We start from the raw sequence: 16,805 nt of genomic DNA on the forward strand, positions 1-16,805 counted from the left end.
AGGGTGATATATACAGTGATACAATAGCACAGACATAATGAGAAAAGTAATATTATTGTATCACACTGTGCATTATGCCTGTGCTCTGACATCACACTGTGCATTATGCCTGTGCTCTGACATCACACTGTGCATTATGCCTGTGTTCTGACATCACACTGTGCATTATGCCTGTGCTCTGACATCACACTGTGCATTATGCCTGTGCTCTGACATCACACTGTGCATTATGCCTGTGCTCCTCTGACATCACACTGTGTATTGTGTCTGTGCTCTGACATCACACTGTGCATTAAGTCTGTGCTCTGACATCACACTGTGCATTATGTCTGTGCTATAACATCACAGTGTATTATGTCAATGCTAGAACGTCACACTGTGTATTGTCTGTGCTATAACGTCACACTGTGCATTATGTCTGTGCTCTGACATCACACTGTGCTTTATGTCTGTGCTATAACGTCACAGTGTATTATGTCTGTGCTAGAACGTCACACTGTGTATTATGTCTGTGTTATAACGTCACACTGTGTAATATGTCTGTGCTATAATGTCACAGTATATTATGTCTGTACTAGAACGTCACACTGTGTATTATGTCTGTGTTATAACGTCACACTGTGTAATATGTCTGTGCTATAATGTCACAGTATATTATGTCTGTACTAGAACGTCACACTGTGTATTATTTCTGTGCTGTGACATCACACTGTGCATTATATCTGTGCTATGATGTCACAACCCAAAAATAATACACAAATGGAAATCTGCTACCATGGTGGTAATGTCTGTACCTTTTCTATGTTAAGATAAACTTTAACCAGTTGTGATCCCCGGCATCTCCATTGGTCTGACTGCTGAGGACGTGGGAGAAAGATTGAGGAGCTCTAATCCATATTTTTTGTATACTATGTTCTCTTTGCATTGATTAAAAAACTGGTACAATGGAAGGCGGCCCTATGCTATCCCTTTGATGGCAGGTATCTTTGATGCACTGCTCACCTACGTTACCAAAATGTAACCCAATTTTCACCATCATCGTTTGGAACACGGACGATAACATAAGGGAACATTTTCTATTACTGGAAGTACTTTTTGAAAGCAAAGCAATTCCTCTATGCACATACCCAGTGGTCCCAGATTATAGGATGTGCTCATTATTACCTGGATAGTGTCGAAAACAAACTCCTTGCTGCAGTAAGGGCATGGCTGCGTGCGCTTGGGGCACTCGGCCAGTGAATGCTGGGACAGGACGCGTCTCATCATTCGTGCGCCACACTTGTTCTCACAATACACGCTTTCTTGGGGACAGGAGCCCTGGTGATCCTAGTTTAGCAAAGAAAACAGAAAGGATTAATGGAAATAAAAAAAAAGCTTCCCCGTCTTCGTAGAGGAGACAAATGAGTAAGATGTACTCGGCGTGAGAAAGACGAGAGGCATTTAAATGTTTGACACAGCTAATACATCAAAGATTATCGCTTTAAATGGTAAATGTGTAAGTAATTAGCTGAAAATGTGAAATATTAGACTGAATGCTGAGCTCAGCCTATGCGGTTGGCATGACAAGGGGGGATTTTTTAAAGAGGATCTTGAAAATTGCCTTATAAGTATATTGCGTTAAAGAAAAATTTAAAACGTGCTAATGGCAGAATCAAGAAACATAGAAACGCTCAGTTACTAGACATCACTGATAAATAACGTAAAATCAATGCTTATAATTACACTTTATATAATAATCGTTACATGAGGCGTTTGCACTATTTACACAGAGAGGCAGGATTATCATCATATTTCGCTGATTGACTTCTGTGGTCATAATTTCAACATACTATTTAGCCGAAAATTACTATACACTTCTCAGTTTGAAAAAAATAGCATCAATGGCTGCATGTATAGAAAACGACCTGAAATGTTGTCCTTTTGCTTAAAATGCCCAACGTGAATGTGGGCATTGGGAGTAACAGCCGTCAGCCAAATAAGCCGTTGGTTGGCAACTTTTGGAGGTGTATAGGTACCATGACTGCAGACCAGGGCTACTGAGCCCAAGAGATGTAATTTAGTGAACGCTCACCTCATAGGCCTCTCCAGTGAAGTCATTGCCACAGAATTCACAGCGAACCTTGCGCTTCGGGCAGTCGTGCTGCATGTGCTCTGGTAAATCTCTGCGTATCAGTTTGGTGCTGCAGCGGTTTGGACACGGAATCACGTTGAAGGCACAAGTGTTGAGATGAGTCTAATGGGCAAAAGTAATCAATGAATAACCGTAGTCTTTTCCCAGATTTCACACTGACATGATGATACTTAGTATGAAGGAGACTAGGCACTCCTTGACATAGAGATACTTTGGGATAGCCCATTTAATACATATCTGTACTAGTGATGAACAAATGTGCTCGTATAAAGTCTTATCTGAGAATGCTCGGGTGCTGAGTGTCTCCGACATGCTCGAATAATATGTTCGAGATCCCACAGCTGCATGCAAAGCGGCCGTTAGGCAATCCCTGCATGTGTTGCGGCTGTCTAATAGCCACGATACATGCAGTCACAGGGTCACGAACATATTTTTCGAGAACGCTGAAGACACTCAGTTAGCACATGAGCATGCTCAGATAACACGTAAGCTCATCACTAATGTGTACCTGTATACCAAGAAGTTTAATACATAGCAGGTTCTGATATTGTGACTCACTAGTAATATTGGGAATAGTATTTTGTTAGACTCCTGGGCTAAGCTGGCTGAGAAAAAAATGAAATGCAAAATACTCAAAAAGGCCTTTGCATGTGAGAATAATGGAGCCTTTGGCTAAGGCTACTTGGTAATCTTGGGCCCATTGCATGGGTAACAACTGCAATATCGCGATGTAACATCACAACGTAACAAAAGTGATTGTAATATGGCTCATACGCAAGTTGTGATGACTACAACACACAAGTTGCAAAGTTACAATACTTTAGCAAAAGTTTGAATTCGATAAGTTTCTAATAAGGCGACTTAGACAATGTCTTAGCTTTGGTCACCCATCATCTCACCTGGAGTTGTTTTATTTGCCCGCTCCATCGGCACCCTTCCTCACTATGTATACATCGAATAGACAGACTGAGCACTTGAGTTTCCAGCTCTCGATCAGGGTAAATCTACTCCATGGACAATTAGGAGAAAAGAAAAAAAAATCCTCATAAGAAAGTGAACAGAGCAGAGTATTCTACCCAGTCAATACATTCTTAAAACACAGTAACTCCATTTTCATCAGGGTTGCACCTGCTATATGCCAAGTGTGGCCAGCATTGTGCCATTGGCAATTGTCCTTGGCCATGTGTAATAAAACATATATGACAGCTGCCAGCTCAGCTGTGCCTCAATCACTCAACAGGGCATTTGTCATGGAATTTGCAGAGAGAAAAGAAAGTTGTATTGTGTTGAGACGTTCCATCTTCTGTACCAAGCACGTGTGACAGGAAGGGTATTCTTTTTCTTGTTTTTTTTTTAGCTGAAAAAGGGGGCAGCTTTGTTCTCGGGCTTGTCAGACACTGGTCGGCCGGATTGACAGAATATATTCAAATCAGCCATTCAGCCTAAAAACTGGTACATAGAAGTATAGACTCTCTCCTAATGCAGTCACCACAAAGACCCCTTTCTCCAGTGCATCTCAAAATTGTACCGATGTTGCTTTATCTACAGTCTGTGCTGGGTTTGGCTCGGACGCAAGATACAAAAGCATGGTTTATGCTCCTGATGGGGCTGCATTTAAAAAAGAGCCAGGAACAGACGGCCATTGTTGTGGGGCGTAGAGTCTCCAGGGCTCTGCATAGTGGTTGTGGAGAAGTTTTCTTTGGCAGGAGCACTACTGGCCGGCACGGATAGGGGGCTATTTTTGTAGACAGATCCTTAAGTGGAACACAAATAACTGCTATTCTGTAAAGAGATGTGTGTGTTCCCCTTCCGGAACAAACTGAATCTTTCCTGGGACCGAAAATGCCACTACTAGCAATGATGGGATCCGTCAGTACCTTGTTGGGCAAATATCTCCCACGTAGTGACCGGTGAAAAGTTATCCATTTCTTAGTAAATTCTCTTAAAGGAGAGGGGATTATTCAGCTATTACAGAATCACGAAATGACAAAATAATGACATATTCTGAATAGGAAGATTTACTGAGTGATTAACTTCTAGGAGCTGCACTGGAGATCATACGGGTCGTCATTCCCCTCTCCCAGATAGGACGGAACTAAGAAGAGGCTTTTAGCGCCAACATTATATAAGCCACAACTGAAGCTCTTCTATTTACTGGTGATATTTTTGACAAAAACCTTCATGCATTTGACAGCTGAATGCTCCAGATCACTGGCAGATAAGATGGCGACCACTATGTTCTGCCTGATTTGCTGTGACATAAACTTCAAGGTGAACTGGAGCGTATCCATTAAGAAAGGAAATAAGTGCACTTCTCTTTCAAGTAGACAAACAGTTATTCAGATTCTAAGCCTTAAAGTCGTCTTTACCTTTGCATAGTCCAGTGGTAGTTGGTCTTCTGGACACTTGAAGACCCCTTCACTGCAGAGAAAGAAAAAATAAAGTTAAAATGACACACGTAGAGACAATGCCAGTCCTATATACCAATACATTACACACACAGCCCTGATTCATTATTGTCTGTTCACCTTTTTAATGGGGTAAAAATTGTTTGACTATTGACTTTTTTTTATATGTGCCTTAAAGGAAACCTGTCAGGCGATTCATGCCGCCCAAACCAGCATGAATTGCAGCCGGGGGAGTTATTCTTTTAAATGCACCAGTGTTTTAGAGAAAATCTATTTTACAAAATCCGTCCGGGGACAATAGCCATGGACCAGACTAGTCCGGTGTCGCTCCTGGCCAGCCCTTCCCAGCGCACCAGCAGGTGATAAGCAGGTCTCTCCCTCTCGTACACCTGTCAATCACTTCTAGCAGATCTTCAAAGTGTATTTATTCTGAAACGCCAGATAAGCAACTTCATAGGAAGCCATTTATAATCCGTGCAAGCATGAGGATATGTGACCTCACACAGCATTCAACAAATAACCAAATCTCCAAAATGGGCTACATATAAATGTACAGAACGGGACGATCAGTCTCCTATGTGTATAATGCAGCTAAAAGAAAGTGACACGTTACTGGCCACCATAAATGTGGCTAATGCTTCCTCTCTTCCAGTGCTGATCTAAATCCACAATTCAGCTTTGAGCGCTTTCCAAAAATGCACAAGACATGGGAGAATATATTTATAGGATAGATAGCGTTTAGCTGCTTTGAAATAACCCACAGCCATAATCCTGCTTCTTTTCATCAAATGAGTTTGGTTTTCATCCCTTTTTAGCAAAGAAATGACTCCATATCTTGGGTGTACTTGTTCTATTTAATGAGGGCAACGTGTAGAGAACTTACAGAGGCAGCTACATCTGAAAGTTGGCCCCTAGGCCTTTTTACGTAACGTAATAAAATATAATTATATGTGTATCAAGCGCCACTGCCTTAGACGTTACTTGGGGATAATTAGAAGGAAATTATATTATTGGAAGTTATGTAAAATAAATAGTGCATGAGAAGCAATTTGGCACGGCATAACCCTGGACTGGAGCTGCCGTGCACTTCATAGGTAGCATGAGGTTAAAACATATTAACTCCTGCCTGTACACTTAAGTAACTAAACTAAATTTTGGTGCTGGACATGAAAGTATTTATCAAAACAGCACAGTAATAGATACAGAACCTTACGCTTTAGAAATAGATTAAAAAGGGTATTCCCACCTCCAAGATACTATCCCAATATGTAGTAGTTGTAATAATAACAATATTAACAAATACCTTCAATTAGTGTAGTTCTTCTGATTGGCCAATGTGCAGGGCATTGCAGTAGCTTAGGTATCCATGGTTATGACCACCTCTGCCCTCACCATTGTATCCTCACCCAGCCCTTGTAGATTGTGAGCCCTCGTGGGCAGGGTCCCCTCTCCTCCTGGACCAGTCGTGACACGTATTGATTAAGATTACTGTACTTTTTTTTTATTATTACGTATACCCCTTTTTACATGTAAAGTGCCATGGAATAAATGGTGCTATAATAATAATATAGCGATAGCTGCTAGTGATCACAACCATGGATACTCAAGCCCTGAACATGGAGAAAGCGACAGAGCGAATCAGAAGAACTATACTACATTTCTAATTAGAGGTATTTGAAAATATTATTGTTATTATTATTATTATTACACCTACTACATATTATAATAGGATCTTGGAGACGCGAATACCCCTTTAGCTCATCAATGTAACAATTTCATTACATCTTGGAAAGTTGGATGATAACCAATAATGCAGCCAGAACATTGCAGGGGTTGTCATCCAATTTCCCACAGTATTAACAGCCCATGGCTATTATCTTGACAGGTTTAGATGAATAGATGGCTTATGTTTGACCACTTGATGGAAAACAGCCAAAAGGAATGTACTTAAAGGGAGTCGGTCGGCACAGAATGACTGTTCAAACCAAGTACAGGTGGTCATTGCAACCTTGGCGAGGCCAAACAGTCTAGTGCACCTCCCAACCCACTTGTTTTCCCATCTATCTCCACCGTTCTCAGGCTGTATAAAGTCAGACATGTCTATCAAAGAAGAAGGGTGGGTGGAGAGCGTGGAAAAACAAGTTAGTAGGAAGGTGCACTGGACTGTTTGGCCACACCAAGGTTGCACCGAGCGTCTGTGCTTGGTTTGAACAGTCATTCTGTGCTGTTAGACTCTCTTTAATTTAGGAGCAGTTCAACATTTTTAGTAAGTTTGTTTTGTTTTTTAATCTTTGCATGTTCCTTTTTCTTCGGTGCCATAGTATCCTGTAACAGGATACTAGGGCACCTGAAGTGACCAAGGAAATGTATGAAGACTTTCTTACAGGCAATTTTTCCAGAGCAAAAAGTTTTACTTTGGCAGGAGAGCTCTCTCATTTAGCCAACAGGTTTTCCTTTAGTGAGGTACAGGAACCCAGAAACAAGTACAAGTGCTACAAATGTATCTCTGGATTGGCTAATATAAAATAGTCTTCTTTCTTCTGTAGGATAGTTAATCTGCATCCTCTTTTTTGCTAAGTAGCATTGTCTATAACTTTCTTTACACCACCTGGATCTCTTCAATGAGAACTGATACCTCCAGAGCGGCATGAAAGGCATCCCATCCTGCCCTTCACTAATGAGGGGCAAGAAGTCTGAAACAGCTGTTTGGAGATGAATGGTCAGGTCCGGATAGTTTGCAGACTCTGCCCTAATAATAGCCCTAGTTACTTATTACACAAACCGCGCTATTAGGGTGTGTGCACACGTTGCGGATTCTGCTGCGGAATTTTCTGCGTGGATTTAAAAAACCTGCGGATTTGCCTGCGGTTTGACACCTGACATGGAGCAGGTGCCAAACCGCTGCGGAATCCGCACAAAGAAGTGACATCCTGCGGATTTAAAACCGAAGCAAATCCGCGTGGAAAATTCCGCAACGTGTGCACTGCGGTTTTTGATTTACATAGGTTCTAATGGTACTGTACACCACAGCAGAAACTGCTGCGGATCTGCAGGGCCAAATCCGCTGCGGATCCGCAGCAGAATCCGTAACGTGTGCACACACCCTTAATGTTTTCTTCTTGTGTCACCGTGCTGTTCCTCCTGTGCCCTACTCTGTTCTACGGAGCTTGGTAGATGTCATAGCGTGCCAGATCCAGATCAGCATGGTCACCTAACATCAGGATACGGTAGATGGGATTTTAATCTACTTTTTGGCGGTCACTGCTAGAAGGATGTCTGTAGATCTAACATTTATGTGCTGTTTAATATCAATTCCATCAAAGCAATCAGAAGGAAATTTGCGCACACAATTGTGCACTCGACAGATCAGAACAATATTCCAGCATCCTTTGTCGTGTAAACGTAGAACCAGTAAGATGTGCAATATCGGACTATTGTACAAGCTACAAATGACTCAATATGATCCCAATTACAGAGCACATCTGGGCTAACGGGCAGATGCGGCTGTGATCTGTACTGCCAGCTGGCAGCTCAACACTTTTGTTCTGAATCTCTCCCCTCTCACGTAACTTCCTCCCTCCATAAGCAAATACTGTCCACCCCGCACCGCTGTGCGCTGCACACAATGGGCTACGTGTACAAAGCTTCTTCTCCTAACTGCATCAGGCATTTCACAAGCCCCAAGTGGATATTACTGAGCTGTAAAAAAAAAAAAAAAAAAAAAAAAAAAAAAAAAATCACATGTGCAGTAAATAGCATTCTTATTATTTGTACTTTCTTTTCTAATATAACCAGCATGTTTTCCACAGTGCTGTGGGTATTTATTTAATTTACTAATTTTGCACTGCATATTGTTTGGATTACTTACTAACAACAAAAATGTTTATATTTTATGTAATGTATTTTCAAATTTTTTTTCTATATAGAAAAAATATTAAGGCATTTTAAGCTAATACAAAAGGATTCCCTAATGCACAATCCATATTTGAGAATTAATATCCAGTTCACACTTAACCTGCAGTGCATTTTTTGCTGCCGTTTACAACAATTGTAGTGAAGCTGTAGGGTTTTTCTTACCATCTCAACTTATAATTTGGCTTGGTTCACACCATATTACATCAGTCTATATATTTTAATAGGTGCCCCTGTAGTGAGAAGTCTTGGATCCCCCTAACTAATCATCACCTAAGTACGGCCAAGGGATGACCACACAAACGGCCATCGAATGAAACCAAAAATGGTAATACATAAAACAAAAATAAAAAACCTAAAAAGACCAAAAATGTGCAACCCGCCATTACACTTGGGATAGTAATCTGCACTCAGAGCTGGAGGTCAGCCTCAATGTCTCTCTCCACCACCACCCCACTAGCTACATACCCCCAACCAAGCTAATATTTAACTTTATCCCTTGCTGAGAAAATAAACAACCGCCATGTGAATGGCCAAATACAAGAACACATAGGTTACTGTAACTTTAAAGCAAATATTCACATTCTTTTTTCCTCTTGAACTGGAACGAAGTTCAGTCCTCAGTGAGAATTCGTCTACCCACCTCAGAGATCAGAAGCCGAGACCAGAAAACCACAGCGATGACAGGACCAGGACCAGAAATACCGGCCGTAGACGTGCGCTGTGGCCAGGCCAGCCAGAACCCACAGCATTTCTGTACACACCTTACAGATCTACCACTGTCTACTGTCAGGGGAACAGGGCTGTCCCTGAGTATGTCACTTTCTAGATATGACACACAACATTGCAGCTAATATAGCACACCCAGTACAAAGGGCAAATGAGGTATATAATGTCAAGTGTCTGGAAGAGTCATTCTTGTTGATGCCCCATAACAGACACATCTTATTTTTTACTCAACTTTACTCATTCTCCAATGATATCTGTACATAAATTAGCACTCAGCCAAAAATAAGACACTCTCTACTGCCCCCTATAGGTGGTTACCCTGTAGTCAATGTTTAACCCATTAAAGAGCCTTGAAAACATGACTAGGGATTACAGCCAAACTATCAACTCCTATCAGTAGACAGCTGTTTGGGAGTTTTTGCTCCTCATCAGAACAAAGCATAGTACTGAGTAGTTGGCCGAGATGCTATTAATGCAACTCAACACTGACGCAAGTGGTACTGGTTATCCTAAAGGAGGACCAACTGGCGTCAGAGTCATAAACAATGTGTCTCTGGTTTGGCCGACATCTCTCGTATGTTTCATGGAAATTTAATGGATTAGACATGGAGGAAGATGTTGCCTTTAGTGCCTTTGGGAGATCTAGAAATAGTTTGTATACAGAGAGAATTACCTGTAGGACTCTCTACACCTGAAGAATCTCCCGCAGAAGAACCAGAATCTCCAAGCTGTTCCTCTTTTTTTCTGCAAGTTTGTTATTATGGAATATTATGGAACACTGTACTTGACAGATGATGAGCAAAAATTACAAAGTAAAAATGAGGCGTAAATGTCTTATACCATATGTGATAACTAATAGCACATTTGGCAACATATGCAATAATAACGTGTTTTTTTTTTCTTCTTCTTCCCAGAGATGGCCTAACAGTTGACCCATAGGCCCAGTAATTGCTAACATCAGGAGGCCATGAGATGAAAACAGCAGATGTAAAACACTCTTCAAGTCCTACAAAATACACATCCTCGTTGGCTGTGCCAGGCAGCTGCTTGTCTCCACACCCAAGAATGCTGTGGGAATTCTTCCTTGGAATCTCCGCTTTCACCAAGAATGGCCAAATCTTATTCCTGCCAATCACCTGCTATGTGACACGACCGAAGGAACCCAAGTGGAACCATTACATAAGTGAAAACTTAATCACCGCTCCTATCGAGTGCTGCCATACAATTCCCAGAAATGTAACTGAAGCAAGACGTCGGTCAAAATAACATGTAAAACTGCTCTATGTGCAATGTTAGAAAACAGAAAGCGCTGGTAGCCGGGACCAATATATATTTAGTTGTATGATTCAGGCACGTATTACAGGGCATAATTAGGGTGTATTCCAACTCCTTTGTTCTTCAATGCCCCTCCCTGTTGAATACAAGCATCTCCCATCTTAAACTGTTTTGCTAGGGGCTAGACAATAAACAGACTATGTAATTGTCAGTTACCTCTCAGCTAATCATATAACTGAAAACTGTCTGTCCACGTTTGTCTGAAGACTCCTGAATCACAAGGGAGGAGAATGTTAATGAGTTCATATTAATTTCACTTTGCAAGTCAAATTCTCAGCTCGGTCCTGCACACACTGTCGGGATGTAGAAGTACAAGTAGATTTTATAGCAAAAGGGGTTTTCTCATTTTTGGACTTTTGTTATTACCTACTCCTACTTTGGAGAGGACTTCTTTACTCCATAGCTACCGGGAATGTTGACCGAGAATCCGCTTCTTATACGGAAAGGGACTATGGAAAACTAAATAAATGATGCTACAGGAATCTGAAAAATGGATTCATCGTAATAATTATACATGATCTAGGTTTCATTCTCCTATCAGAACCATACATTGTCCTACTAAATGGTTTGCCATAAGCATAACTGCGAGGGAAAAATGCCTTGTGCATATGTGGCAAAATTCACAGTATCATCTTGTTGATTTTATTTTGTGAAAATCCTCTCCATAAAAAGACATGCTAATCATTGTAAATCTGCACCGTAGATCAATTCCAGCAGCGTGTGGATAAGATTTTATATGAACTCTTCGACTTTGCTGGTACTATAATACACTACAGAGTTTTCACCTGGAAAATCCACAGCGTTTCAGCCCTGGGTGTACTTGTAATAAAAGCAGTCCCGTGTGGGTGTCCCCTATGGGATTAAGATACCCCTTCACATTGTAAATATTGCTATGAAGGTCACGGAATAAGATAATTGGTGGAGAATAAAGTTTTGTGAATATATACTGTACATGTATTGTATATAGACGCTTATAATTTCAGTGACTATCTGGTGCACAAAACTCTAATTATTTATGATGTCTCCCAATTAGCTTATTATGTGATCTTAAAGGGAATCAAATCAGTAGGTTACTACTATTTAATCTGAGAGCAGCATGATGTAGGGGCTGAGACCATGATTCCAGTGACGTGTCACTTGCTCAGCAGCTTGCTGTAGTTTCAATACAATCAGTGTTTTAAATCAGTTCGAGATTATCACTGCAGGACTACATGTCTCAGGCCAGGCAGTCCAGTTGATCTGTGTAACCCCGCCTCCTCCACTGATTGGCCGCTTGCTGACAGTGTACACAGCTCAGCATTCTGATCACTGCTACATTTACAGCAGGGAAAACAAGGATTCTATCAAAACTGTATCAAGCAGCCAAGTAAGTGACACACTGCTGGAATCAGGCTCTTTGCCCCTACGTCATACAGCTCTCAGATTACATAGCAAAAACCTGCTGACAGATTCACTTAAACAATATTTTCTGCTTAGTATTTTAGAAACTTGACTGAATGGGAAAGCTAGTTAGTATAGCATGTCATAACCATAGTGATAATATGCAGTATTCCAGAACTCTATCCCATGGCTCACTACAAGGTGGTGATGGTATACAATAATATGATAAAAAAGGAGCATGTCCTGTGAGTCATAGCTGTCTTTTTCACTGATCACAGCTCTAGCTGTGTATAGTCACATTCTCTTAATTTATGTAGGTTTTTTTTTGCTTGTTTTGTGTTTTTTTTTTTTTTTTTTTTAGACCTTTGGACCAATACCTCACATTGCATAGCAGCCAGATCCTGAGCCAGAAACAGTCTCAGCAACACTGAGAGCCAATTACTTGTGTCAGAGGTAGAGAATATCCAGAGTGCAGAGACAGAGGACCCATATAATGAGTCCAGAAATAATAGCGACCTTTTCAACCCATAGTATTCCAAATGATTATCTCATCCCATAATGTACTGGCAAAACACACGAAAATAAAGGAGCATATTTAATGTAAAAGGTGCAATCTCTACAGCTGTACAGTTAGGTCCATATATATTTGGACAGAGACAACATTTTTCTAATTTTGGTTCTAGACATTACCACAATGAATTTTAAACAAAACAATTCAGATGCAGTTGAAGTTCAGACTTTCACCTTTCATTTGAGGAAATTGGATGAAGGGTTTAGGAGTTCCAGCTCCTTAACATGTGCCACCCTGTTTTTAAAGGGACCAAAAGTAATTGGACAGATTAAATAATTGTAAATAAAATGTTCATTTCTAGTACTTGGTTGAAAACCCTTTGTTGGCAATGACTGGCTGAAGTCTTGAACTCATGGACATCACCAGACGCTGTGTTTCCTCCTTTTTGATGCTCTGCCAGGCCTTCACTGCGGTGGTTTTCAGTTTCTTTTTGTTTGTGGGCCTGTCTGAAATTTAGTCTTTAACAAGTGAAATGCATGCTCAATTGGGTTGAGATCAGGTGACTGACTTGGCCATTCAAGAATATTCCACTTCTTTGCTTTAATAAACTCCTGGGTTGCTTTGGCTTTATGTTTTGGGTCATTGTCTATCTGTAAACGACGACCAATCAGTCTGGCTGCATTTGGCTGGATCTGAGCACACAGTATGGCTCTGAATACCTCAGAATTCATTCGGCTGCTTCTGTCCTGTGTCACATCATCAATAAACACTAGTGACCCAGTGTCACTGGCAGCCATGCATGCCCAAGTCATCACACTGCCTCCACCGTGTTTTACAGATGATGTGTTATGCTTTGGATCAGGAGCTGTACCACGCCTTCGCCATACTTTTCTCTTTCCATCATTCTGGTAGAGGTTGATCTTGGTTTCATCTGTCCAAAGAATGTTCTTCCAGAACTGTGCTGGCTTTTTTAGATGTTTTTTTTTAGCAAAGTCCAGTCTAGCCTTTTTATTCTTGATGCTTATGAGTGGCTTGCACCGTGCAGTGAACCCTCTGTATTTACTTTCATGCAGTCTTCTCTTTATGGTAGATTTGGATATTGATACGCCTACCTCCTGGAGAGTGTTGTTCACTTGGTTGGCTGTTGTGAAGGGGTTTCTCTTCACCATGGAGATTATTCTGCGATCATCCACCACTGTTGTCTTCAGTGGGCGCCCAGGTCTTTTTGCACTAATGAGTTCACCAGTGCTTTCTTTCTTTCTCAGGATGTACCAAACTGTAGATTTTGCCACTCCTAATGTTGTAGCCATTTCTCAGATGGGTTTTTTCTGTTTTTGCAGCTTAAGGATGGCTTGTTTCACCTGCATGGAGAGCTCCTTTGACCGCTTGTTTCCTTCACAGCAAAACCTTCCAAATGCAAGCACCACACCTCAAATCAACTCCAGGCCTTTTATCTGCTTAATTGAGAATGACAAAACGAAGGGATTGCCCACACCTGTCCATGAAATAGCCTTGGAGTCAATTGTCCAATTACTTTTGGTCCCTTTAAAAACAGGGTGGCACATGTTAAGGAGCTGAAACTCCTAAACCCTTCATCCAATTTTAATGTGGATACCCGCAAATGAAAGCTGAAAGTCTGATGTTCAACTGCATCTCAATTGTTTTGTTTAAAATTCATTGTGGTAATGTCTAGAACCAAAATTAGAAAAATGTTGTCTCTGTCCAAATATATATGGACCTAACTGTATCTGAAATAACCATTGTATCACAGTGTGTGTCAGGGCCATGTTAATTAAAAAAAAAAAATAAAGAATTAAATATTTCCCTCGAGATGTAAAAACTCATACTCTGGCTGGAGGTAATGAAGAAAAAAATATATATAAGTGTAAACCATAAACCTCCTTTAGGCTCAGTGACATCTGCGTTAGTCACTTCTATTCCATCATAAGAGCAGATCGACAAAATTTACTGTAATTGTTGTCCCGATTTGTCACATGTTGAGCACCAATTGGTACCCAAAGACCCCATTGACTATAATGGTGTCCGTTACGTCATGATGTCCAGCATTGTGCTGTAAAAAACATAACAGAAAATCTTGAACCAGAGCCTCCAATACAGACGTGAACGCATCATAATTTCTAAGCTTTTATGCTGTTGCATATATGTATGTGATTGTTATTAATAGCCCTTATAAATAAACAGGTCACCTTATATTAAACACCCATTGTTCTATTTTCGAAAAGCCCCGCAGCAGTTCCATGTGATCCTATGTAAGAGCTGCCCGGGTGGCATATTTGCCAACCATTAGACTGTGGTGTTATGTAAGCAACTGATGTTTGCGCAATAATTATAAGGGTGGAAACATTGCATTTAGCTCTATTCTGCAAGTGTAATGTATTGGCATTTCACATTTATTTGTTTTGAAAGGGGTTCTCCTCTATTAGAAAACTTATCCCGGGGGTATGTACAACTGGTTGTAAAAAAATAAACTATTTATGATCCTGGGGTCCAGCATTGCGTCTCTGCCCCTGGTCTCTGGTATTTGCGTACAGATCGCTGACATCACGCTGCAGACGATCAGCGATTCAGCAGATCTGATCAGCTCAAGTCGTCTACAGGACACAGCCGGCAAGGTTGGTGATTGGCTGCAGCGATGTCATTGCTGCAGCCAAATAACAGAAACCAAGGCTGTGGAGGAGACACTGCGCTGGACCCCGAGAGGTAAGTCATACTCAGTTTGTTTGTTTTTTTTACAAAGAAATGTACATATATCAGGAAAAGTTTTCTAAAAAGGGGACACCACCTTTAAGGTCTAGCGATACATCTACGTGTTGCGTGAAGCTCTTATGTTCCAGATGTATTTGAAAAAAGGGCTCTAATGCTGTCCTAACAGATCCAGTTACATCAGCCTGTGTGTGATCCATTACAGAAGTGAGGGATTTATTTGTTTGGCAAGATAAGTCTGATGACACTCATTACAATATTGTGCAATTACCATGATCTGTCTTCACACCTCCGCACCAACCACTTTATAATGCGGCTGCTTCCTTATGTGACAATAGGACTCATCTGGGAAAAAGCCAAGGACATCTGTAATCTATGTTCCCTTCTCCCATAGGAACACCTAAAGGCCCTTTTACATTTAGCGATGCACCAGCGATCCGACCAGCGATCCGACCCGGTCAGGATCGCTGGTGCATCGCTAAATGATCGCTAGTGAGCTTTCACACAGAAAGATCTCACAGCGATGCAGCAGCGACGCAGCGCACGATACTCACCTTTCCCACACAGCCATCCTGATGTCCTCCCGTCCGCGTCCAGCGTCGCTTGTCGTCACAGCAGGAAGCCCCAGCAGGAAGCAGACGACGAGAAATGGAGCCGCCCGATCTCGCGCGATCAGCGATGGACAGCGGGGGAGCCGGTCGGAGGTAAGTATCACACATAGCGATATCGCTAGCAATATCGCTATAACGTCACAAAATCAGTGACGTTTTAGCGATATTGCTAGCGATATCGCTATGTGTAAAACCCCCTATAGCATACATTTACACAAATCTGGACAGATATACTTGTTGGCTCAGTCACCAGTGATCCCCAGTCTTCATGGATGATCCCATTACTACCCTAGCCCACCCTAACTACACTTGCTTTTAGGCCACGTTCACACGTAGTGAGTGGAACAATCAGAGGAAAAGTATAATAGAAACACGTCACCACTTCTGTATTTATCACCCACTCCTGGTTTTGGCACTGATGTAAAATACTGACCAAACACTGAATGTGTGAATGTGGCCTTAGACTGAGCATCGTATTGTATTTTATTTATTTTAATGTCTGCGTATTAGGAGTCTGGTGGAAGGTTCTACGCATTGATCAAGAGCCATCTCTGTATGCACGCACATACATCAAAGACTGTCAATCACAAAGACCGCCCACTGGACTCTTAAGACAAGTTTGAACAGGAATTATTTGGAAAAAAAACCCTGCTCATACAGCCTTTTGTTCGTAGATAAGACTCCATGTCCTTGAAGTCCTCTTATTTTTTTCATTATATTACACAATTATTGTACACTAGGGCAGTTTTTTACGTTTATATTAAGAGATGAGCAAAAACATTTGAACTACCCTGGTCCGATGTCCAGGTCAGTCCTCCATAGCAGCTAGACCAGCCAGTGTTCAATTCTGCTCCACGTAATCCTCCATGGTGGATCCTGAGCACTTCTGCTGCTTACCAGGACCCCGTGATGTCATGACGACGTGTGAGGCCCGGACATGACGTAAGCAGCGGGGCCCTAGCAAGCTGCAGAGACGTCCGGACACCGCACCAGGGATCTTTTTGCTCTTCTCTAGAGGATATGGCCTGATACAAAGCAATGACTGCTTTTCTTTTTAAAAAGAG

The 16,805-nt window shown here is 41.4% G+C and overlaps 1 protein-coding gene across 1 annotated transcript in view; it reads right to left on the minus strand.

Moving 5' to 3' along the window:
• Positions 1-16,805, minus strand: part of TRAF4 (TNF receptor associated factor 4) — a 50,620-nt gene that overhangs the window by 4,871 nt on the left and 28,944 nt on the right. The window contains exons 2-5 of the mRNA XM_073565507.1: positions 4,501-4,552; positions 3,031-3,135; positions 2,072-2,233; positions 1,165-1,326 (exon numbers count right to left, since the gene is read on the minus strand). Of these exons, the coding sequence (XP_073421608.1) occupies positions 1,165-1,326; positions 2,072-2,233; positions 3,031-3,135; positions 4,501-4,552 (481 nt within the window). The remainder of the gene's footprint in view (positions 1-1,164; positions 1,327-2,071; positions 2,234-3,030; positions 3,136-4,500; positions 4,553-16,805) is intronic.

Source organism: Dendrobates tinctorius, unplaced genomic scaffold, assembly GCF_039654945.1.
Source record: "Dendrobates tinctorius isolate UK_male_01 unplaced genomic scaffold, ASM3965494v1 ptg000016l, whole genome shotgun sequence".
NCBI classification, from domain to species: Eukaryota; Metazoa; Chordata; class Amphibia; order Anura; family Dendrobatidae; genus Dendrobates; species Dendrobates tinctorius.